Genomic DNA, 23,912 nt, shown 5'->3' with positions numbered 1-23,912 from the left:
CAGAATGTTTCAATTCAATGAATTTAAGCCCTCAACCCCACTAAAGGGCCAGCTCATTCTGAGACAGTAGGGAAGGGTCACTTCTCCCAGTGTGCATTTGTGTGAGTGAAACCTTTCAGGAGCAAACCAAAGATTCCTTATTCCTGTAATTATGGGAGTCTAGGCTGTTGGAAAGGGTCTGCTGTCACAAGGTTACTTTGCATTAAGCGAGTTATCGTGGGCCGTTGGGGGATGGGAGAGGAGAGTGGGCAGAAAGGATAGGTAAGGCTACAACAGTAAACAGCTGTTGCATTTTCTCCTGCTCCTTTGAGGATAGGGCTGTGGGAGATCAGAATTGGAAGAACGGGGGGAAATTCCTCTGCTGAGGAAGCTTTTCACCCTTGCTCTTGTGAGCCAGCAGTGGGCAAGTTGCTATGCACCATGGTCTCTGCTATGTTGGCGGTGCCTTGCTTTTGCAGGGTCCTGGCTTCAGCATCTGATGCTGTTCATATCCATTAGCAGCTGTTTAGAAAGCACGAGTGAAAATGTTTCTAGTCCTGTTTTAAATTAGCCCGTGTTGAATGTAAGTGGGATGGAATTCACTCGACTTCAGCTGGGAATGTATTACATGCCAAGCTGTGTGCATGAGGGACCACGTTGATTTTCAGTTCTCCCTTTATTTCCTAGTCAGTCTCTCTTGTTAGATCTCGGTTCTGCCTGCAGTTGGGGGATTGCCATTGTGAGCTCCCTGACCTGGGGATTGGGGGAGGGGGGCAGTGTCTGTGGCAATGCAAAGGAAATTCTTTGCAGAGTCCCAGGCTATATTTTCTCAGTCCAGCCAGAGAGACTTTCTAAGGGGATGAGTGTCTGGTTTGGGGGTTTGCTAGCAAGAATAGTCTTGGCTTCCCCAAACCCAAATCTCATTCCCTCCCTTGGGTCTTGGGAGTCCTTGCCCTCTTTTCGTCTTCCACCTGCCTCCATTTCCTTCTCCTCATCTCTTCCTCATGCACTGGTTCCTCTGCAGCGCTCCGTTCTGCTGCCACCTTTCTCCCCTTCGCTGGCATTCTAGGGCTTGGCCTCTCAATCTGAGAGCCCAGTTGGCTGAGAGAGAGAGAGAGATGTTTGCAAACAGGAGGGGAGGAGCTGACGCCGTCTGGGACAATAGCTGATGGACTCCCTCCCACCACGACGATGCTGGGAATGCCACTCCGAGCATTTTCCTCTAGCCAATTAAGCCCTACCGCTAATAGTTGGCTAATTCTTCTCTATAAGGTTATCTGGCTGGTCAGCCCTGCCAGCTGGACACAGTGGTGGAATAGGAACTGTTACTTTATTTTAGTTAATGCTTTATTTATTTATTTTTTAAAAGGTTCATGTGTAGCTAACAAAGGCGTCTTTATCACAGTAGACGCCTGGAGCACAACCTAACCCTAAACCAAAATGCAGTTGGAGAGAAGAAATGTTTCTTCTTGTAACTAAGAAGTGCAACATAAATATAATAACTTGCAATTGTGGTGCTATATAAACACTAAATAAAAAGAGCATATTCCCATGCCATTCCAAACACTCTACCACCTAGGAGTGGTGGGGGAGGGTATATATTATTGCCACACTAAAACATGGGGAAACTGAAATACAAGGAATTTTCAGGGTCTGATTTTTTTCGGATGGGCTGACGCCCATTGAAGTCAAGTGAAAGACAGGGCGCTACAACCTTGTCGAAGGCTTCACCAAATTACTGGCAGCGCTGGGATTAGCAATCAGCTCCTGGCTCCCAGACTAGTGTTCAATTTACTAGATCTTGCAGGCAGACTGCAACGGCAACCAGCCATCAGGAAACGCATGTCCCTGTGAGGGTTTTCTTACTGTTCATTGGCTTGATTCTGGGCCCTCCATAACAAAGCTCCGCTTGATTTCAGTGGTTCAGGATCTGGCTCTAAAATCTCACTTTTTTTACATGGTTGTTTTAACATCGGTTTAGTCAGAAAAGCTTTAAATAACTCACGAGAGCAACTGACTACAAAAGCACCTCTCACAGCTGTGTGTACAGCCTAGGGTGACCAGGTGTCTGGTTTTGAACCGGAACACCTGGTCAAAAAGGGATCCTGGCAACTCTGGTCACCACTGACCGGGCTGTTGACTGTCCAGTTGGTGGTGCCACTATGCAGCGGGGCTGGCAGGCTTCCTTCTAGCCGCCGTGCAGCTCCCGGGTTGGGAAGCAGCTAGCATGTCCGGCTCCTAGTCTTTGGGGCGGCCAGAGGGGTCCGCGTGCTGCCCCGCCCCCTGCCCGCAGGCACAGCTCCCATTGGCTGGGTAAGGGCAGGGGAGGAACTAGTGCTACTTGCGAGCGCTCAGCAGGCGGCTGTTGAGGGGTCATGTGGCGTGTGCCTCTCCCGCTGCTGCCCGGCCTCTTCTCGCGCTCCTCGTGTGGCTGGGCTCGAGCTGCAGCGCGTGTCCTGCGGCGAACCACGGTCTGTCTGTCGCCCCATCGCCGGCACCCAGGAGTTTGAGGTGTGTGTATCCCCAGCTCCGAGTGCTGGGAATGGGGCTGCACCCCTACCCCCTTCACTGCATCCCTCCCCGTCCCACCCTGCCCTGCTCCCCACACCTACCCATCCCAGCCCTGTACCCCTTACAGCGCTCTCCCACCTATCCTCTCCACCTCCCAGAGCCGCCACCGCATGACCCACATCCCCCATAGCCCTGCACCCTACCCATTCGCCTCCATACCCGGCTGCACTCCCATTATGTCCCTATACACCCCTGTGCCCCCCACATCCTCATGCACCTGTAGCCTTCTGCCTCCCCCTGCATCCCCCTCCACCCCACATCCCCCCTCACCCCCTCCTCTCTCCTTCACTTCCCCCTCTCACTCCTACCCTGCTCTCGTCCTTGGCCTCTTTCCCTCACCATCCTCTCTCCTCCACCCACCCCCATCTTTTCCCCTCCAGCCCACGCTCCTCCCTTCCCGGCTGGGTGATTTATGCAGCCCCTGGAAAAGGGTATGAAAAAGTGTCTCTGTGCAGGCAAGTGTGTGCATGAATGCATTGTATGTGTGTAAGAGACTGTGTGTCTTTGTGTAGGGAGGTGTGTATATCGCTGCATGTGTGTATACCTGTGTGAATAAAATTTGCAGCCTAACTCTTTGACTTTTATTCCTTTTGCTGGCTTGCGCACAAAAAAATGGATGACATAAAATATGTATATATGTATTTCATAACAAGTTTTTAAAAGAGAAGGGAACTCTAAAAGAAATGTATTATTTCTTAAAAAGTGAATGTTGTTGACTAGTAATTGCAGAAGAGCCGATGGATCAGACATTTCTCCCCACCTTTGTCTAGCTACATTATAAACTCTTTGTTGCAGACGCTTTCTTTTTTTATGTGTATGTCCAGCACCTAGCACCCTGGAGCCCTGATCTTAGTTGGGGTCTCTAGGCACTAAACAACAATTGTAATATTAAATAATGTGGCAGTATATGTGTAAGTGCATGCTAGATGTGTACACATGAATACACGTGTGTATATGCATGAAGGTGTGGGAGTCAGTTTCTACAGATTTATTTCTATAGGTATCTGGACAGGTGTGCATTTCTGTGGTTGTGCTCTCTGGATTTGTATTTGGGCTTCAGGAGTGGGCCTTTAATGGACCCAGTGCAGCTGTGATAATGTGTGGTCCTAATTCCAGACATAAAATTACAATAACTTTAGTGAACAAAAAACATGGAAAATGGGAAGAGGGGAGGGAAAGAATCATGAAAACCTTTGTGAAATTTCATTTTTTTTTAAAAATTACCCTTTTTGAGTATTTTGCTGCCAGCTCCAGCGTCCTGTAACAAATAAAACCTCAACTTAGCATAATACATCTGTCAAAACAATAAATATGCCTCTTTGGGCCCTGCAGTGAAAATGAACATGTGAGGGAGGGGAGGGAGAGCAAGCGACAGAGGGAGGGGGAATGGAGTCAGTGGGTGGGGGGGTGGAGCCTCGGGAAGGGGCGGGGCCTCGGGGAAGGGGTGGGGCAGTGGGGGGGGCAAGGGTGTTCGGTTTTCTGGCATTAGAAAGTTGGCAACCCTAGAACAGCCCCTAATGCATTGCTGGCATGGCTAAGAGGAGTAGGCGTGCGAGAGGGAAGCAGGATGGTTGTGAGTTCTATATTTCACCCATTTGTGAGTGCACAGAACTGCCCCTGAACAGCCCTGAGAGCTAACGCTTCCTGTCCAAGGGACATGAGATGCCATCGTGCTGTCTGCACTGGGTCACTAGACTACATTGATTTGAGCATGGGGAGGCATCGGCGTCCTGCTACCAACCTCCTCAGCTTTGCTAACTGACCCGGTATGGGAAATTGAAACTTACCGTGAACTGTACTAGGTTTTTCTGTGCCCATTAGTCATTGTATTCATTTGTATATGATGCATTGTATCGGCATGCTTACTTTGGAAGTTAAGGTGCTTGTCAAATAAGTACATGTGTATAAATGTCATTTACCAGCAGCAGTCACTTGGCTTCACATATATTCTGCGTGCAAATAATCAGGATTTTTCAAAAAGCTCAAGGACTCTTCGTTCAAGAGGTATAGTTCGTGCCTGCTGTTTGACCATGGGCAGTCACTTTTTTCTTTCCTGTCCCTCTTTCCTCTGCCACCTCTTGTGTGTCTTCTCTGTTCCGATTGCAAGATCTTCGGGGCAGGGCCTGTCTTGTAGTGTATGTTTGTACGGAGCTTACCACAAAGGCGTCTCCGTCTTGGTAGAGCTTCTAGGCCCTGTTGTAATATAAACATGATGCAGTAATAGTAATAATCTGTACTTCCTTGTGACTATTGGGTATAAGCACACCCAGGGAATGAGAATACATTAGAAGCCTGACAATAGGTTCTTATGAATCCCACTGCACAGCCCTGCTTCAGACTATCAAAACGATCTGCAAGTCAGAGCAATTCTTCAATGCTGTGCAGATCCTCATGAGCATCTACATTCCCCCTGGCCTCCCATATGCATGTTCTTAACAGAGGAAACCCCTTGCAACCGTGCAACCAGAAAAATTGGAGTAACTAGGGCTTGTATCTTGAAGAGAACGAGAGAACTCGCACTGTATTACTGAGTTATTGCTGGTGCTGTTAGTTGTTAATATTATCAATATTTAACGAGTGAGAAGATGTGCCAGGTGCTTTATAGGTAATAAAACAAGGTTCCTTTAGATTTACAATCTAAATTGGAAGCTCAATTTATTTAGTTTATCCAAGAGAAGGTTAAGAGGTGACTTGATCACAGTCTATGTGTACCTACCCGTGAAAGAGATTTCTGATAGTAGACAGCGCTTTCATCTAGCAGACAAAGGCCTAATGAGAACCAATGGTGGAAGGTGAAGCTAGACTAATTCAGACTAGAAATAAGATGCAAATTTTTAACACTTTGGACAGTTAACCACTGGGACAACTTAAGTAGGGATGTTGTGGGTTCTGCATCATTTGAATTATTTAAATCAAGACTGAGTGTCTTTCTAAGGTCTGCTGTCGCTCAGGCAGGAGTTACGGGCTGGATGCAGAAGTCGCTGGGTGAGGGTCTGTGGCCCATCTTATGCAGGAAGTCAGACGTGATGATCATAAAGGTTCCTTTTGGCCTGAAAATTGATGACTGACTAAACAATGTACAGGTAGGGGGATGGAACACATCTAGAAGGACATTGATAGGACTCAGGGTTGCCAGGCTGGATCAGACCAGAAGGTCCATCTCCTCTGGTATCCTTTCACCAACAACAGCCAGCACTATCTGCTTTAGAAGGAGGCGCCAGAAACGCCACAGAAGGCAGCTATGGGATAACCTTCTAACAGACACAATTTTCTCCCAAACCCCAATAGTTAGAGGTTGACTTAAACCCAGATACAGGATGGTTTATATCTGTTCCAAAACTCTTGCTTATTTTATGGTATTTACTGTGATAAGTCTGGATAATCTTGTTTTCCATATGGCTGTCCGATCCTTTTCTGAATGTCATCAAACTCTTGGGCTCCAGTATCTTGTGGCAATGAGTTCTACAGGCTAATTGTGCATCTAGTTTAGAATTACACTTCCCGTCTCCCTCACAATTTGCATTATTTGCTACTGAATTTCATGTAGTTCATCCATATTTTAGCAGTGTCGGTGCAAACCCTGCCTCTGGGAGCAAATACGCTGGGCCCTACTCTGCTATCAGTCCACCTGTCAGTCCCGGAGCGAATTAACTATCCCACTACTTACATCTAAAGCAGGGAGGATCGAAGAGAGCTCCATAATTGTGGGAAATGTGACCTGGTGTGATCAGAGCCCAGGATTGGCAGTCAGGATTTCTGGGTTCTGTTCCTAATTTGCTTCTGGCTTTTTGACCTTGTGCAGTCCTTCTCTGTATAATGGGACTTATAACACTTACCTGGTCAGAAGAGGGGGTGGCAGTTATGGTGACCAGATGTCCTGATTTTATAGGGACAGTCCCAATATATAGGCGTCTATAACCCCCAATGCCTGTCCCAATTTTTCACACTTGCTATCCGGTCACCCTAGCGGCGGTAGGCTTTAATTCTTTGTCATTTTTTAAGTGCTTTGAGATGAAAAGGGCTGTATAATTGGAAAAGAGAAATCTTTGGGAGTAAAACTTGCCTGCCTGTTTTGCAACACATGCCTTTAAAATTGGAACATGTAAAAATTCGGTCGACAGCAGATCTGTGCATGTGTGTGTCACCAGCTCGCTCATTCCTTGTCAGATAGCATTCAGGAGCCAGAAATCTCTCTAGTCTCCTGTGAGTCAGATTTGGAAATGAACACATTGTTCACCTATTTTTCCTCCGCCATGCGCACATGCACTCTTTGCACGAGAGGTTACAATAAAGCAAAAGAAAGCCCTTGCGTGCTAAGGCAGCTGTGTGTGGAACAGGTAAGGCAGGTATGAGGAAGTGCTCAAGGCCCTGTGCTTACCACAGAGCTCCTTCCCACCTGCAGGTCCCGATCAAACACCTCGACAGGCAGCCGGAGTGGGAAGCCATGATGTAATCTTGGGAACCCACAACAATCGGCTCTTTCATGGCAAGGCGATAACAATCAAAACAGTATGTAAGGGCCTGCCATGCAAGAATACACATGCACATTATACACTGTAGGGAATTGAAAGCCGTCGTGAAAAGGGGCTTGTTAAGAATATGTAGCCTACTTTCATAATCAGTTTGTAAAAGAATAGGCCCTTGAAAACAAGGGTTTAGGCTTATAGAAGGCTTTCTGTGCCTTGACCTTGCAAATATGCAGAGATGCCAACTTTTTCTGAAAGTGAACTAGGAATTTCCCAGCATGGTGCCATACCAATTGGCAGGCACGATTTTTAGGGTAGAAGGTCCAGCTGCGGGTATGTGCCCCCAAGGAACTGGAATAGGTTATTTTCCTCTCCCTACAAAGAGTTGCTCCTTGGTGGGGCTTAGAGAAGCAGGATCTGCAGCTTTGTTCCCTTTTCTTCCTTAAAATTGCAGCAAAACCTGGTACTCTGTCTAGGGACCAGCCCCACCTTGGAACAGGAGTGCAGGAATGATAAAAATTGTTTCCATATTGTGTACTGGTGAGAGTCCATAAGAATGAGCATCATTGGCTTCCTTGAAAATCCCCCGTGAACCTGTCCCTTCTTGGAGTTCGCGATGATAAAATAATGCATAGCTCTTATCTGTGCTTTTTCATCCATGGATCTCAAAGTGCTTTTTGAAGGAGACAAGGATAATGGCCCCCTTTTTACAGTTGGGGAAACGGAGGCACCAAAACGTGCAGGGAAAATTTCCAAAAGCATCTAAGTGACTTAAGAACCTAAGTCCCAACTTCAGAAGTGGTTTAGGCCCTCAGGAGCCTCAGTCCCACTGACTTGCAGTGAGACGTAAGCTCCTTAGTGCCTGAGTCACTTAAGGTACGTCTACACTGCAGCTGGGCGCGTGGGCAGGCAGGCGCACGCCAACTGTGCTGGAGCGAGCACGCTAGAGATAGCAGTGTGGGTTTTGCGGCCCGGGCTAACTGGCTGAGTATGGCCCCGGGGGTTGGGCTGACCTGTACTCAGGCGACTAACCTGTGCCATTGCCCATGCTGCAATGTCCACGTTGCTCTTTTGAGTGGGTCTGACCACCTGGGCTGGGAGGCACCTGCCCAGCTTCAGCATAGACACATTTGAAAATTTTACCTGAAATTACTTGGCCAAGGTCACCCATCAGTCAGTGGCAGAGCTAGGAATAGAACCCTGGTCTTCTGAGTCCCCGTCCAGTGCTCTACCCGCTAGGCAACACGTCCATCATGCTCCTCTTTAAACCCGCATGTGTTTGTACATTGAACGGTTGTCTTGCCGTCCGTGAAATGGCTTTCTGATGGTGGAGACAAATGGCCCTGTCTGGTTGGATCTCGTTCACGTCATGTCTGCTTCTGATACCCACAAAGGAAATTACGTCACCATCTTCCTGACGTTTGTAGTGGCACAGCAGGCACTCGTGGCTGTGCATTTCAGGCTGATTACTGTCCTGCTCAGCGGGTTATACTCAGTTATCCCCCGGTCACCTGCCTCTAGCTGTCCCTCTCTACCCTACCCTGGCATACTGTAGTCACCCAGAAATGCACTTGGTTCAGACTGCTAGTACATCTGCTTTACAACGTGTTCTCTTTGCAATAGAAGGAAGCCTTCCAAGTGTCTCCACCTATTTCCTTCATAAGGAACCCTTTGTTTTCCTGATACACAATGCAGCTTTATTTGGTTCAGTCTCTTTCCTCCCAACTGTTTCCCAGAAAACTCTTCACAGAGGTAGGGAGAAAATATGAGGTGTATATGGGGACTTGTACTGGGAAGGTCAGGCATTGGACAAGAAACTTCTTCACCTCAGCACACAAACAGCACAGGAGACACCCTCTTATACAAAGGTGACCTCTGAGCAGTGCGTGGCCGTATCCTTTCTGTGCTGTGAACCAAGGCAAAGCAAGTGAGAAGAAGGGGTCTGTTCCCAGACTCCAGATGCTGTTAATGAAGTATTCGCACCCAGGTACAAATAGCAGTGTCTGGGAGACGCTCAAGGCCTGTAAGAGTATGCGAGGCCATGGCCAAGGTATTATGGAGGTGACAAGAGGCACTAACATTCACTGTGGTGGCAAGAGACAGAGAATGGGCTTCTGGAATGGGAGGGATGGAAGGGGAAGCAAGGGGACCTGTGGTTGAGCAGCGAGGGAACCAGGAGCCTAGCAGAATGTGGGATGTCCTCTACCTGAATCCAGACCCTAAGTGGCAGAGCCAGGAGGGAGTAGAGAACGGAAAGAGCCTAGCTTTGGAATTCAGGAATTCCCCAGTTCTAATCCCTGTCCTTTCAATAGCGCCTTCGGTTCCCTATTGTCCGTTAGATGGGATAACGCTCATCTCCCTCCCACTGTAACCTGCAGGTTAATCGGGAACTGGGTTTCCAGCCAGAGTTTCCCCTTTTTTACAGTTTTAAACTACATCTGAACCCCAAATGCAGCAAGCCTTCCCCAGTTTGATCTCTGCAGCCTGCTGCCTTCAGTGCAAGCGTGGCACTCCTGTCACCCGCTAGCTTGTATCTGAGCATAGTGCTGGCCCTTGTCCCTCACAGGGCAGTGCCCACTAAAGCCCTGCCCTGTGGTGCCAGTGGGGCCTCCCACTACTGGGCGCAGACAGGGAATACGAGTGAGAGTCCAGAGAGCATGGACAGAAGAGGAACCTAAAGGGGGGAGTACGGGGAGTCCCACCTGGAATCATTGGCGTAGTTTGACTTCTAATTTGGGGGGAGGGATAGCTCAGTGGTTTGAGCATTGGCCTGCTAAACCCAGGATTGTGAGTTCAATCCTTGAGGGGGCCATTTAGGGATCTGGGGCAAAAATCTGTCTGGGGATTGGTCCTGCTTTGAACAGGGGGTGGGACTAGATGGCCTTCTGAGGTCCCTTCCAACCCTGATATTCTATGATTCTATATGTTGGGGGTAGCAGCCCAGTCAGGCCAACGGGGCCGTGCAGGAGAAGCAAATTCCACGTCTGCCCGAGGCTTGCAGTTTGGGGGGGCAACGCTCCCCCTGCCCATCCCCAAATTACCCCCGTGCCTGGAAAGGGGAAAGTAACAGAAACAGGCCGTAGGCCTAGTGAGGAGCAAACGCTCAGAGTCTTATGTTCTTGGGGAAAGAAGAGCGTCTTGATGCATTTCCACTTAGAATATACTTTAAATAAACATTGGGGGTTTGCGTCAAGTCCTCTTTTTATTAGTGGGGGTGGGAATGGGATAAATGCTTCAGCTTTAGGCTTCTCTTAGCTATAACGGAGAAATCTTTTGGCTTTGCTAAATTTCCCTTCCCCACATCTGCCCCCTCACCTCCCTTGCGCTCTGCCCCCATCACAGCTTTCTCACACAGTCTCTCCTTGTTTTAAGGCAGCCCAGTAGTGAAAGCTCAGAGGGGTCTGCCTCCCCTCTGGGGATGGTGCTGTGGGAGAGGAGGGGGGGGAGGAGAGAGCTGGGGGGGGTTCTTTTTGTACAGACCCCTCGGTTCACACTTCCCTCTCCCACCCATTAATTTGTTGTGGTCGGAGCCAGTAATAGCTGCTTTGTGCTAAGGCAAGGGAAGGAGGGGGAAAAAACCCAGCACACAGACAGCGGCTCCACTGTTTTCTATAAGGGATGTTTTCCCTGCCCCCCCCCCCCCCCCAACACTTGAATAATGTTTTTGATTGTAATGGTCTGTCCTGGTTAAGGACACCCACAGCCTGTCTCTCTCTCGCTCGCTCTTCTGTAAACCATGTTAGAAGTTTAAACAACCCAGAGAGATTTTTCTCACCAGTCTTATTTTACTAGTAGGAACACAAGTGTTTAAAGCAGCAAAGGGAGCTTTCAGCCACTGGCGAAAGAATGAAACCAGCCTTTGTGGACCTGCGTTTCAGGTCTGGTCAGGAGCTGGGCAGTGCAGGCAAGGCCTTTGCTAGGACTCTCTGTCTCAGCTGTTTGCTAGAGCTGAAGTCTCTCTCCAAAGTCGGTGATGTCTGTCTGTGGGTTATGGACCTCAGGAATGCCTGCTCTGGGATTGCTACCCAGTGATCGCTGTGACTACCTGGTCTCTGTGGCTCAGATTCACTCTGGCATGACTTCATGGACTTCAGTGGAATTGTGCCCACGGTACCAGTGTTACATTTGACCCCCTGTGTCTACTTGGAAACTGAAGTCATGGAAGACTTGATACACGTTGGGAGAAAATCCTTAGCTTCACTGATGTTCTAATCTGACTGTCGGTGCGGAGGTGGGACCCCTTTTATTCTTGCGACACAGTGATGTGGTGCTGTCGTGACATGTTGCGCTGCTACAGCACAACGGCTGGTGAAGCAGCCTCATCCTGCTGACGGGGTGGGAATTGGAAAGGTGGCCTATGGATCAACACTGTGACCTGGGCATCAATGCACCATCTGGCCCGTCTCCATGCACTTCAGTGGAGTTGAGCTGGTGTCGAGTTGGGTGCCCTGTGTTTATCCTGAAACCAGAGTTATGGAAAACTTCATACTTCTTGGGAGAAATCCTAGCTCCATTGATGTCAATAGAAACTCTGCCATGTCCTTTAGTGGGGACAAGATTGCGCCCCATGTGTGTGTATAGCCACGTGGTGTCTTCTCCCAGGCTGCCCCGTATGTGTGGGATGTGCTCACCGTGCAAAGCCACCTCACTGTTCTCCTCCAAATGTCTTCTTTGAAACTCTCCTCGGCCGTCATGCTTACAAAAAGCTTGACAGTGGTTTGGCAGCTGGTGCGCTGTGGTCGGGATCTTCTCACTGTTTCTTGTGCTCTATCAACTTGTTGTTTATAGTCTTACACTCAGGTTGTAAGTTCTTTAGGGCAAGTATAATGTCCATTAGCTGTTTGCACAACAGGTCCCGGCCTCTACACACTACTTTAAAACCACTAATAACAATGATAATGCATATCAAGGCTTGAGCCTGGGACCTTCAGTGCTATCAGCCTCTGCCATTGTTGCAAAAGGAGTTACTCCACTAGTTGGCATCTGCAGTAGACTTTCATCTCCTTATGCACACCAGGGAGAGACAGGCCCGCTTCGTCCTGGTGTGGTTTGTTTGAGCAAGTTGGCTTCTCTACCTGTATAATGGTTCAGATCATGCTGAGCAGTTCAGCCTCGCTGCCGTGTTGTGGAGCTAAATGAATGGACGCTGGTGAAACTTGCCAATGTCCTCCCATGAAAGGTGTTGTAGAAATTCAATAGTACGTTTCACCCAGGGTGAATTCCCAATGGTCAATGCTGGTTTTCACAGCAAATACACTGATTTCTTACCTCCCCACTGACCGTAGGCAAAAAAGGTGAATTTGTCATTTTTCCAGAAGGGGAAAGAAAATGCAAAACAAAAAACCAATGTGCCCGATGTGTTGGTGCTCGCTAGTGAGTTCTGCCTTTGGTTTGCAGCCTGGATTGCTAAATTCCGAATTGTATGCGGGAGAGGGAAGGAAGCAGTACTGAAATATGTGAGCTCTGGTCGAGATCAAACCTCAGGGTAGAAACATAAGGGTGCCGGGGTTCTAGACGGGCTCAGCAGAAGGTGCTGCGGATTAGGACTAAGCTGCATTGCAGAGCTGAATGAGGTCCCAGGGCTGGCTTAGGAAGCAGCGTTTGCAGTTGAGAGGGTGTGATGGCAGAGTGTGCGTGGAGGAGGGTTACAGTAGGGCAGGATTTCAGAGTAGCAGCCGTGTTAGTCTGTATCCGCAAAAAGAACAGGAGTCCTTGTGGCACCTTAGAGACTAACACATTTATTTGAGCATAAGCTTTCGTGGGCTACAGCCCACTTCATCGGATGCATAGAATGAAACATACAGTAAGAAGATATTTATACATACAGAGAACATGAAAAGGTGGAAGTACCCATACCAACTGTGAGAGGCTAATTAATTAAGAGAAGCTATTATCAGCAGGGGAGAAAAACTTTTGAAGTGATAATCAAGATGGCCCATTTCGGACAGTTGACACGAAGGTGTGAGGATACTTTAACATGGGGGAATAGATTCAATTAGTGTAATGACCGAGCCATTCCCAGTCTCTGTTCAAACCTCAGTTAATGGTATCTAGTTTGCATATTAATTCAAGTTCAGCAGCTTCTCCTTGGAGTCTGTTTTTGAAGCTTTTCTGTTGCAATACTGCCACCTTAACGTCTGTCACTGAGGGATTAGAGAGGTTGAAGTGTTCTCCTACTGGTTTTTGAATGTTACGATTCCTGATGTCAGATTTGTGTCCGTTTATTCTTTTGCGTAGAGACTATAGGGCAGCACTGAGGCTTCTTGACAGAGCTGCGTAAGGAGAAAAGCTTGTACAGCCTTTGCCCAGACTATGCCCTCCAGGGTACTTAGTTCCTCGTGTTCCTGAGCATCAAACCCAATTGTCAAATATGTGTGTGTGTGTGTGGGGGGGGGAGGGAATAAGTGAAGCTTTTGTTTCCTGTTCAAGGGTAGTTGGTGGAAACCTCACATGAAAGCGATTGCAAAGGGGTGAAAATGGTGTTCCCAGACTTGTCAAATTGAGATCCAATAGGTAGATAATGGTTCACGTGAGCCCACGGTTTTGTAACAGCCGTCTCGGCACAGCCATGCCAAGATTTTTATGTAACCAACGTGGCAGGGGAGGCAGCATGTGTGTGAAGCTATCCTGAAACTCTCAGATGCTTAATGCAAACCAAGGCTCCATCCTGGTTGATTCTCCTTCCCTCCTCCTAGACATGCCTGACAGGTTTATTTGTTTACTTTGCAGTACCTCTGGGGTATGTTTAAATAGGTCTATTTTTATTTATTGTCCCTCGACAGTTCCTGGTTGGGGGGCATCTAAAGGGGCTGCTCTGTGAGCTGTCAGTGGTTTTAAAACTGGGATGCAAAAGTGACTGGGCACCAAACCACAGCTACAGTATTAACAGTGCTTAAAAAAATCCATCCTCCCTCTTTAAATACAGAAATCGGATTTCCATTTTTAGTTATTTTTCAGAAGGTCCCTACGCTGCACCAATGACAAATCCACAGAGGAACGTGCAGGACATTGGATGGACTGGTGGGAACATGAGGCTATCCTGGGGAATTTGGGGGGAGTGGTGAGACGCAACCCCAGTTGTTATTTCCTGCATCTGTGCGGGTGCCTAGGATGATAGACAAGGGTTTTCTCCGAGTGAGTCCTCCCAGATTCCTGAGCCTAAGGAAGAGGCACCGTGGTGGACGACTTTGGGAAGAACGACCTAGTCAGCATGTCTACCTGGAGCATCTAAGCCTAATTCCTGGCTCACAATTTGCTGCGATGTGGCAACCTTCCATTCTTAGGAGCCTGCACAACTAACTCTGGTACTCTTAAAACACAGGGGATTTCTACCGCCTTGCCTGCCCTGAGTCAAGCATAGAAATCCCCCGCTTGCTTGGGAGCACAAGACATTTCTCAAGCAGGCTGGGATTCTTAAATGTTTGCAAAGGGGTCTTAGGTCGTAGGAGCACTTGGTTGTGTTGGGGGTGTTGGTTGGCTCTTCCTTGAAAAAGTGCAAGCGGGCTCTATTTAGGTTCTTATGTCTTGCCCATCTCCCTGGTTTCTGAGCTCCCTTTATGCATAAGAGGTAGGGCAAGATTTTCAAAAGTGACATAGGCACTAGGGATTTGTTTACACGACCAGCTAGTGCACAGCAAGCCGGGGCATAAATCTACAGTGCACTAACCTGCTGGCACAAACTGGCCATGTGCATCCTGCTATCGTGCACTAAAAGCACTTGGTGTCTCCTTGAAAGTCAATAGGACACAGGCACAAAGTCACTTTGTAAAATGGGTCACAGGCTCCAAAGTCACTTAGGCAATTCTGCAAACCTTACCTGTAATCCTTAACTAGATTTCAAAGCCCATGTGTCCACTAGGAGTACTGGGGGTGAGAGCGGCTGAACTCTCACCACTGCTATTATTAGTAAGAGATCTTGAGGAAGTCCGCTGATTTCTCTGTCACTCAGCTGCCTCACGTTTGGGAGGTTTGTGAGAGCTGTGCTCAGATGCTCAGAATCAGACTCCAACGGAGGACGTATTCCACCCATTGCCACTACCAGCAGGCTAACACTGCGGTAAACCCTGCCTCCCAGCCATCCTCCACGACTTGCATGTGTACAGTTTACACCTCAGCTCATGTCCTAGTGAAGAATCTTTGCGCTCTCTGAATACACTTCCCTCGTTTGATCTGAGGTGCTCAGAATTCCACGCTAACAAACCTTGTGAGGGAGGTAGGCGGGTGTCATTTGACCCGCTTTACAGAGAGGGGAAACTGAGGCAGCGCGAGGTTAAATCAGACAAAGTGTCAAAGCCAGGAATTGAACTGAGGAGTTCTGACTCCCCGTCCTCTGTCAAAAACCACCATCTTCTGTGCTGTTTTAGGAGTGAATGAACTGGCTGTCTTTCAACTTTACCCTCCCACTAAGAGAGAGGCCGCCGTTGCCCTTCACTTGCGTGGAAATGTCCAACGCACAGGCCCCGTTGCACTGTGTAGGGGCCTCTCATTGCATGCAAGGTGCTGTTGACACAGCCAGCTGCTGTCAGAGTATGGTTTAGTGGAGAGGCAGGGTGATCCAGCGGTTAGGACTGGAGAGAGCTGGGCTTAGATCCTGATTTGCCACAGATATCCTCTGTGACCTTGGGCAAGTCACTTTGCCTCTCTGCCGCCGTTGCTCCCTAGAAAATAGGGATGATAGCCCTGCCGTCCCTCACAGGGATGTTGAGGATGAGCACATTAAATAATGTGGTGACTCAGATATTACGATAACGTGAGCTCTAGAAGTACTTAAGATAAAAATAAATGTAGCGTAGCAATCTGGGAGTCTGACTAGCGGAGAGATCCTGGGTGAGTCATTTCTCTGTGTACCTGTGTCCCCTTCTGCAAAGTAAGGATTAATACATCCTTATTTCACAGGGCCGGGGGCGCTCGGTGTCGCGAAGCGTTTTGAGACGCTGCAGTGGGAGGTGCGGGAGGAGGGCGAAGTGTGAGCTATCAGTGACTTTATTCTGGTTGGTTGATTAACGCCGTGAGGTAAATTCTCTGCCGGTCTAGAAGCGGCTAATTTCCCCTCCCCCGCCCCAAAATCCTTTATAGCTACTGTCTGTGAGCTTTGCCTGGAGCCATTTCTATTGAAGGTGAGCTCAGCTCCACCCTTCTGGCTGTGCTGTGAGGGCCGCTGCGTTCATTCCCTCGGAGGAGGGTGTTTTCAGTTGGCTTGACAGATGTGATAACATGCAGGAGGCCTCCTATCCCCGCCGCCCCAACACACCCCAGCCTGGCTTGGCACCGCGTGTGGGGGTGGTCTCTGGTACTGGATCGGTTCTGTTCTGCCGTCAGCAGCCGTTGAAACCTACAGTGAATCTACAATAACCTCAGGAGAGGAGAACCCCTCCCCATCCAACCCTGCCTTTGCTTTCCTGTTTCCTACAGCGGTAAAAGTCCAAGAAGACACAAATGGGGCTATGTACATTAATGGAGTCCTGAGAGTTTAGCATTACAGGGGAAGAAGAGGCAATCACCCTCGTTATAAAGCTTCTTTTTTTTCCCACTTGTCAAAGCTGGGCTCCACATAGGTTGATTTTTTTTAAATGACTTTATTACCAAGTGCTCTCGTCCTCCTTCCCAGCCTCTCTCCCACCCCCCATCCATGTGCCCTGTGTTCCAAATGGGGCTGTCCTCATTGCCATGCTAGCTGGTAGCTGCTGAGGGTGGCCTAGGAAGGAGCATGTTTGCATTTCGACCCTCCAAAGTGCTTGTCTAGGCCTGACGCCGTGGGATCCGTTCCTCAATGCCCAGCCATCAGAACAGCTTCTTCCCACGACGAGCTTCAAAATCCCGCCTCCTTGCAGATGCAGGGCTGCGGTTAGCGCTGTCATGAAATCAGAGGCCAACAAGCAAAACCACAATCCCTTTCCCCTCTAGCTCAGTCGTTAGGAGCCAGCCACTGGGGCCGAACAGGATGCTTTCCTGCCGGTGTTCACTACTAGACGCTGGCGCAGCTGGGAGTGTTCACTTCTGCAGCCACCCAGGACAGAGTGGGTACCAGAATGTAACTCATCGTCCTGTCTGTGCCTGTCTCTGTGTTGATTCCCCAGTGCTGCGCTTTGGGCACCTTATTATCCAAGCAGGGTCACCTGCTCCCATGGCTGACGTTGAGTGGGGCTGTCTCCAGAACAGCAAGGAGTGGAACGGAAAAGCGGGACTGGGATAGGGGTGAAAGCAGCAGCCCTGAGGCAGTTGCAGGTCTGGAACCACAGCTGCTAACACATGACTCCTGAAACCGACATGGTGAGTTGCAGAGTCAGGTGCCAGTTCTGTTTATTCCGACCGCCTGCAGGCTTTAGACCGGTCTGTGCCTTGGCCATTGTTTAACATCTCCGCTGCAGGTTAGTGCATCTGGGGTACTAGAGCATCAGTGGCCAAATTCTCGTTTGGGGGTGGATGCTGCAGCCTTTCTAGTGCAGCATGCTTCTCCCCTCTGGGTGATCCAGGCTCTGAATTTGATCAGGGTTTCTTTAAAAGTTATATATATTTTTTAAGCCTGTAGGTTGAAAACACACGACCCTACAGCTAGTACAGAAGGGGATAAAAGCAAACAATGGAGTGTCTGTGCAACCGTGCAGACAATGGGGGAGATGAACAGTAAATGAGAGGGATTAACCTCTGCATTATCTGATGTAGGCTGAAACCGGAGCTTGTTTGACGCGACCTCCCATAACGGCAGAGGCATCTCAGAGAGGAGGAAACTGGCCCTTTTTGGAGAGCTAGCAAAACAGGGCTGCCTCTGAAGACTTATAGGGATCCCTGTTCACATCTGCAGGTGTAGCCCAGTGTGTCCTTTCATTCCGCCTCGTATGGCACCAGCTGGGAGGCGTGGGAAATCCATTTTGATGGTAACTGGGATGCTCCACAAACTGGCCCCTGGATCCCAGGGCTGTTCTACCTTGGCTGTCCGATTTCCCAGAATACCCTGTGTATTGGAAGGACAGTTGTCTGAATAGGCAGTTCTCAGTGCAGCCTGGCTTGCAAAGTGGAGCAGTCAGGGAGAGTTTATTTGTACTGCACGGGGCTGCTTTGCGCCTTACTTTTCTTTCTCCACTCTTGTTAACCTCCCACAACGTAAACCAAATCCTTGTGGCTCCGCCTCTCCCCCAGGGACTCCCTTCAGCTCCCCCACACCCCGCGCATCTTTGCCATTCCTTAGTTAGTCAGTGGGTCACTCATGAACAACTTGAGGCTCTCCCTGTTCAAAGGCCAGGTCTGATCAAGGGTTCGGAGGACAAGGCTGGGAGTTCGAAAGTCTTGGGTTTTGACTGTCTGGTTGTGTCCTTGGGCAGATCTTTTCATCTCATTCTCCATTGCTTCCAGGGGTTGACGGATGGACGTGGAGCACTTTGAAGATAAAACTCGCTCTAGAAGTGCCTTGTGTTAACATGATTCAATTAGTCCCCAAGGGCTGGAAGCACTTACATTAAAGAGACGTACTTAATAACCTTTTTTTTAAGGCCTATCCTGCCCTGCCCTTCTCCTCCCAGAGGAATGATATATAACATGTTTTGCTTTTATTTCGGTAGGAATTTAGCAGTTGGGATTGGAATTCAGAATTTCCCAGAAGGCCTTGCTGTCAGCCTTCCTTTGCGTGGGGCTGGATTTTCAACATGGAGAGCATTTTGGTAAGTAGTGCTCCTCCTAAAACGTTCTTCAAGCTTTGAAACGTGTCCGTCAAGCCGTTTCCCAGCTGCTGTTGCTGCGTGGTTTCTATGCAGTGCCTTGTTGCTAGCTCTGATTCAGGACTCATCGGGGGCTTGGCTGTGTTTGGGGAAAAGCTGTTCCATTTTGAAGCTTTCTCCAGCCTTTGTGTACTGGGTGGCAGCTATGGGAGCAGTGCAGGAGACAGGATCTTGCTGGTCCGGCGTTACTACGTTCAGCAGCTGATGTTTTCGCAGTGATCAGACGTTGTGGGGCAAGCCACTGGTGCAGCTCATATTCGTTCCAACTTCGTAGAAGGATAACAACCGCTAGTCTGTTCTGTCTCATGCGGCCACACCGCCGCTGTAGAATGGGCGAGGTTTGAACGGTGATCCTCGGTAGCCATGGTTGCAAGTGTCTTGTGATGGGGTGGAATCCGTGGGCCAAGTGAAGACGAAATAGATGAACAAAAGAGAGCGTGATGCTTAAATCGTGTTTCTACTGCCTGCAGAGTCACCTCTCCTGTGGGCTGACCCCCTGGTGTCTGCTGTCCTGCATCACATTTCTAAGGCCATCCAGAAAAGGATACAAATGGGTCCACCAAGGCCAGAGCCTATGACACAACTCCAACTTCCTTTGTTGCTTCAACACATGTACAGAAATTTAACTTCTGACCTTAAAATTACCTTCCCTTCACTGTCCGGCATGGCAGGGCAATCCTTTCTGGCCTGCTTTAAGGCCTGGCAATGCTAAAAATACAACCATGTTGTCTCTTACCAGTTTTTGATGCTCTTATCTGATCGGCTCGTGCCAAACACGGTTATTCACACCGCTCCCATATGTTGCCCATGTAGGTGCATGTAGCCACACCTATCCCGCTGCCCAATTGTGTTCATCTCAGTGCATTCTGGGAAATTCTAGGCAGCTATCCCAGTAGTGTCACAACAGAGGACAACACCTGAAGGACATCAGCACAAAGCAGCATGCGTGGCACGGGGATAGTGCATTCTGGGATGTCTGACCAGACAGAGCGCTGGGAGGAAGGAATTAGACTGGCATGGTTAGGAGGTCTAAGGGCTGCAAAGAAACCAGGGTGTTGGACCAGTTACAGGAGGACAGTCTAGGCTACCAGCAAAGGCAACACATGGTTAGCATCCACAGCTAAGGACAGAACATTAGTCATCGCACTGTCTTTAGAGCCATCCCACCAACTGGCTACACAGTCAGCAAAACCTTGTAGCACAGATAGGACCTAAAGAGGGCAAATGGACGTGTTCTGAAGGGATCCCCACTTCAGACTTACTTCAGCAGTGGACCAGTGCTTAGCTGATTCACAGGGCCCCCTGTGTGGAGGGTAGCCATAAACTAGGTGGGGGGAAGAGACCCATTAGGGGGAAAAACTAGAGGATTGTTTGCCTGCATGGAGCCAGGTGTTCCCAAGTCTGCCTGCAGCCTTTCGTCACCTTCCAGATTAAAGAAGGGGACTTGTCTTCTGCTGTGTTTGCTCAGGAAGGGCTCAGATGCTCTCGTTTGTTTTGCAAGGGCTGGTACACATCTCTTTTTCTTCACACAGGTGCGGGGGTGGGAAAGCAGGTTTGCATCCGCTCTGCACTCTCGAAAGCAGGGCAGCCTAATGCTAATCAGAACCTGCCAGGTGCATTCTGCATTTACAGACTTTGTACCTCCATTTAATGGGACGTATCCATGTCCTGCGTGGGCCGATTGGGCCCTCGGGGTCCAATAAACACCTGCACTATGTTGGGTACAAAAAGGGGTAAAGGAAGGATTTCCTGTGTCCCTTCTGGGCTTTTGATCTTGGTTCTCTTACAGGTACGGACAGCTAAGTGGCATGGTGGAACCTTTAGCTGGTGTCTTCGGTGCCTTTGCCATGGTGCTGGCAGAACCGCTCCTCCCCTATGCTTTGGGCTTTGCTGCCGGTGCTATGGTCTATGTGGTCATGGATGACATCATCCCAGAAGCACAAACCAGGTGAGGGAAATTGCTCTGCACCCTAGCTGCCAACACCCTGAAGCCATGTTCATTGGCTGGCCTTTGCTTGTGACTAAATTCTCTTTCCTTCCTCGTCCCATGGAAGGGAATGTTGTAGTGCAAAGGAACTATTTGGGGTCTGATCCACAAGGACCACAGAGCATTTGCATTGAGAGGGCACACGCCACTTTACAAGCTAGCACTGTTAATAGCATTTCAGCCATTGGCCAACAACGGTCACCCCTCAGAGATGTGTTCTTAAAAACTGGTTCCATCCACACCCTGGCTTATACCATGTGGCACAACACGTGTGAAAGCCCATTTCCAACAAGCAACAGGATGCAAAGCCATAATGAACTGTAAGGAGGTTGACCGCTCTCCTTATTTTTGCTCAAGATGGGCAGACTTTTGCTGCGGTCGTCGTTTCAGACTGTGAATGTTCTTGGAACAGAGTTATTTTTTTTTAATGCATTTGCTTTGCTGAAGGAATTATCAGGTTGCAAGTCACTGAACCGGTGTGAGATGTAGCAGGGGTGGCTCTTTTGGAGCTGTCCCTCAATGCATGTGGCTTGAAACTGTTATCACTGAACCGTTGTATTGTAATAACACTGTCCCCAAACCTGGTTGGACCCCATTGTTCTAAGTGCTGTATGAAAATACTAGGAAGGACTGTCCTGGCTCTGAAGAATTTAACCACAACAGGTGGGTGAGAGAAACAAATAGGGTGGGGATGGGAGAGACGTGGTAACAAATAAATACAGTGGGAGGTGCACAATGCTTAACCAATCCATAGCAGTGATTACAGCTGTCAAGCTACTAGCCAGGGCCGGCTCTAGCGTTTTTGCCGCCCCAAGCAGGAAATAAAATAAAAAATAAAAAAGCTGCAATCACAAGCGGCGGCAGCTCTACCACCGCTTCATTCTACGGCGGCAATTGGGTGGCAGGTCCTTCGCTCCGAGAGGGAGTGACGGCCCCGCCGCCGAACAGCCGGACGTGCCGCCCCCCTCTTCATTGGCCACCCTAGGCACCTGCTTGCTAGGCTGGTGCCTAGAGCCGGCCCTGTTACTAGCTATAAGGGGTGTCAGCTCCCCACCTTTAGCTTAGGAACTATGTATAAATAATGCAGGAAAGAATGAGTCTGTCCCTCCCTGACTCCGTTTATTGCCTCAGTGAGACTTTAAAGGAGAAAATTGCATTTGAGATCTGTGGTTAAGATTCTCAAAGCCACCTAGGAGAGTCAGACTTGTCCCCCATTCATTTGAACGGAATTGCATGTCTAAATCCCCAAGATGGCTCAGCCTGTCTCTCAGAGGTGGTTCAGTGGCAGAGAGAGCTTAAGCTTAGTTGCTGGGGTGCGAGAACTCTCAGGGGCTGAGGAGTGGAAGGGAAGCACCCTTGACTCTATCTCCCAAAGGAACAGCTTGGGTGAGTTTTATTTTGACTGGAGGGAAGGATCAGCATGATGTAAGGCCTTCAAAGAGATGGGGGAATATAAAGAGGATTTTGGAAGATTCCCTTCTCTTCATAGGGGAGAAGTAAAGACAACTCTGCTGTCATCTGAAACATAGGTGCTCACTCCCTCTCCTTTCCTCCTTACAGTGGCAATGGGAAGCTGGCTTCCTGGACCTCGATCTTAGGGTTTGTGGTGATGATGTCCCTGGATGTTGGACTTGGATAAGGGCGGATTTACTGTTGGCCAACGGGAGATGACATCCGAGCAATTTGCATGGCAGCAGTTGGAACTGGAAACTTTTCTTCTTCTAGATTTTTTTTTATATATATATATTGATTAGGTTTGGTGTTGATTATCTATGATTTCATATATATATATATTTTGCTGTAACATAACGTTGATTGTTTTCAAAGCACAAAAATTGGTGGCTCCTTGCAGGTCCTGGGTTTCCTTTGCCACCAAATTCTTTCTCTTCTCAACTGGGTCATTGATAAGACATATATCAGCCAGGCTGCAGTTTGTGGTTTACTTTTCCTCCGATTTTTGGGCATTTCCGTAATGGTCAAAGCTCTTTTGGTTTTGACCATACTTGTTCTGTATGCAGTAAGAGAGTCACAGTCAAATGTCTAAAGGGGCTCCTGATGAAATAGAAGAACAATTGATGGGTAAGTTTGTGTAGTGTCTGAACTTCTGAACTCTCTCTTAGACGTATGGAAGTCCCAGCACTAAGATGGGAACCTTCACAAATAGGTGTGTAGCAGCATGTCTAATACATACTGCTGGGGCTTGAGAAATTTTCAGTGGCATCAGCTATTTTGATGGATACAAGTAATCTGAACCAACAAAAAAAGAAACCTTGTGAGAATCATATCAAGATATAGAAGCCGAGAAGATACCAGTTTTCCCTGCTGGATATGTCTTCTTAATGGGGCCTTAACTCCAGTATAGTCCAATGGGCAATTCTTTGCCTCTCCAAAAAATTGAAAGAAGACATCTGTTTTCTAATGTGCAATCTTTTAGGATGCAAGCTGTGGTTATACAGATTTGTTCGTAAGGTGCTACGTGACTGTTGTATAGCAGGGTTCATTATCCGCTTGAACCTATGGTTTTGTTTCATAAATTGCTGTGTTATGGTTGCTGTTTTAAATCCGAGTGAAAAACTCCGTGAAGTGTTGATTTATGCTCTTCCCGGAAGTTGGCCTGTTAGCATGGTCCCCCAGTGAAGGAGTCCACGTTAGCTTTCGAAGGATAAATCTGGTCCTCACGACAACTCTCATTTCCCCCAGCACTCATCCGATTAATTCATTGCCCAACACGGACACTCCGCAATGCACCACCTTGGCATTTTTTCTCCCACGTTCCAAGTGTGTATTTGGCTAACAATGGTTCCCGAACATGCCAAGTCGCTTGTTTTAACAGATCAGGAGCAAGCCCTGCTCCTCTTAGACGGACACGCACTCACACAATGAGCATGATGGAATTTGACTGTTTCATACTAAGCTGAATAATGAAAAACAGAAGTCAAGATAATGGCAGAGAACACACATCCCGGTTCACTTTCTAGGCAGGCTGTTCTCCCCCATCAAAATGGGGTTTGATTAGACACTTGGGCCGGCATAGTAAATAGCTGGATTGCCTGGCTGATATCTAGGTAGCTCAAGCCCTCCAGGCTCATGTTTGTAATATGTATGCCACAGAGATTCACTCGTGAGAGTCATGGGCCATGTACGCCGGAGACAGTCTCCCAGTAAACGATAAGTAGATCCTCCTAGAGAGGCTGTAGG

General features: G+C 48.5%; 1 protein-coding gene across 1 annotated transcript in view; it reads left to right on the top strand.

Annotated features, from left to right (window-relative positions):
* SLC39A11 (solute carrier family 39 member 11) overlaps positions 1-22,353 on the top strand; it is a 276,332-nt gene extending 253,979 nt beyond the window's left edge. Inside the window, exons 8-10 of the mRNA XM_065415938.1 lie at positions 18,572-18,670; positions 20,517-20,675; positions 22,275-22,353. Coding sequence (XP_065272010.1) covers positions 18,572-18,670; positions 20,517-20,675; positions 22,275-22,353 — 337 coding nt within the window. The remainder of the gene's footprint in view (positions 1-18,571; positions 18,671-20,516; positions 20,676-22,274) is intronic.
* The last annotated feature ends 1,559 nt before the right edge of the window (positions 22,354-23,912 follow it).

This window comes from Emys orbicularis, chromosome 13, assembly GCF_028017835.1.
Source record: "Emys orbicularis isolate rEmyOrb1 chromosome 13, rEmyOrb1.hap1, whole genome shotgun sequence".
NCBI classification, from domain to species: domain Eukaryota; kingdom Metazoa; phylum Chordata; order Testudines; family Emydidae; genus Emys; species Emys orbicularis.
The sequence above is the reverse complement of the archived record's forward strand: the minus strand, read 5'-3'. Positions and strand labels throughout refer to the sequence as shown.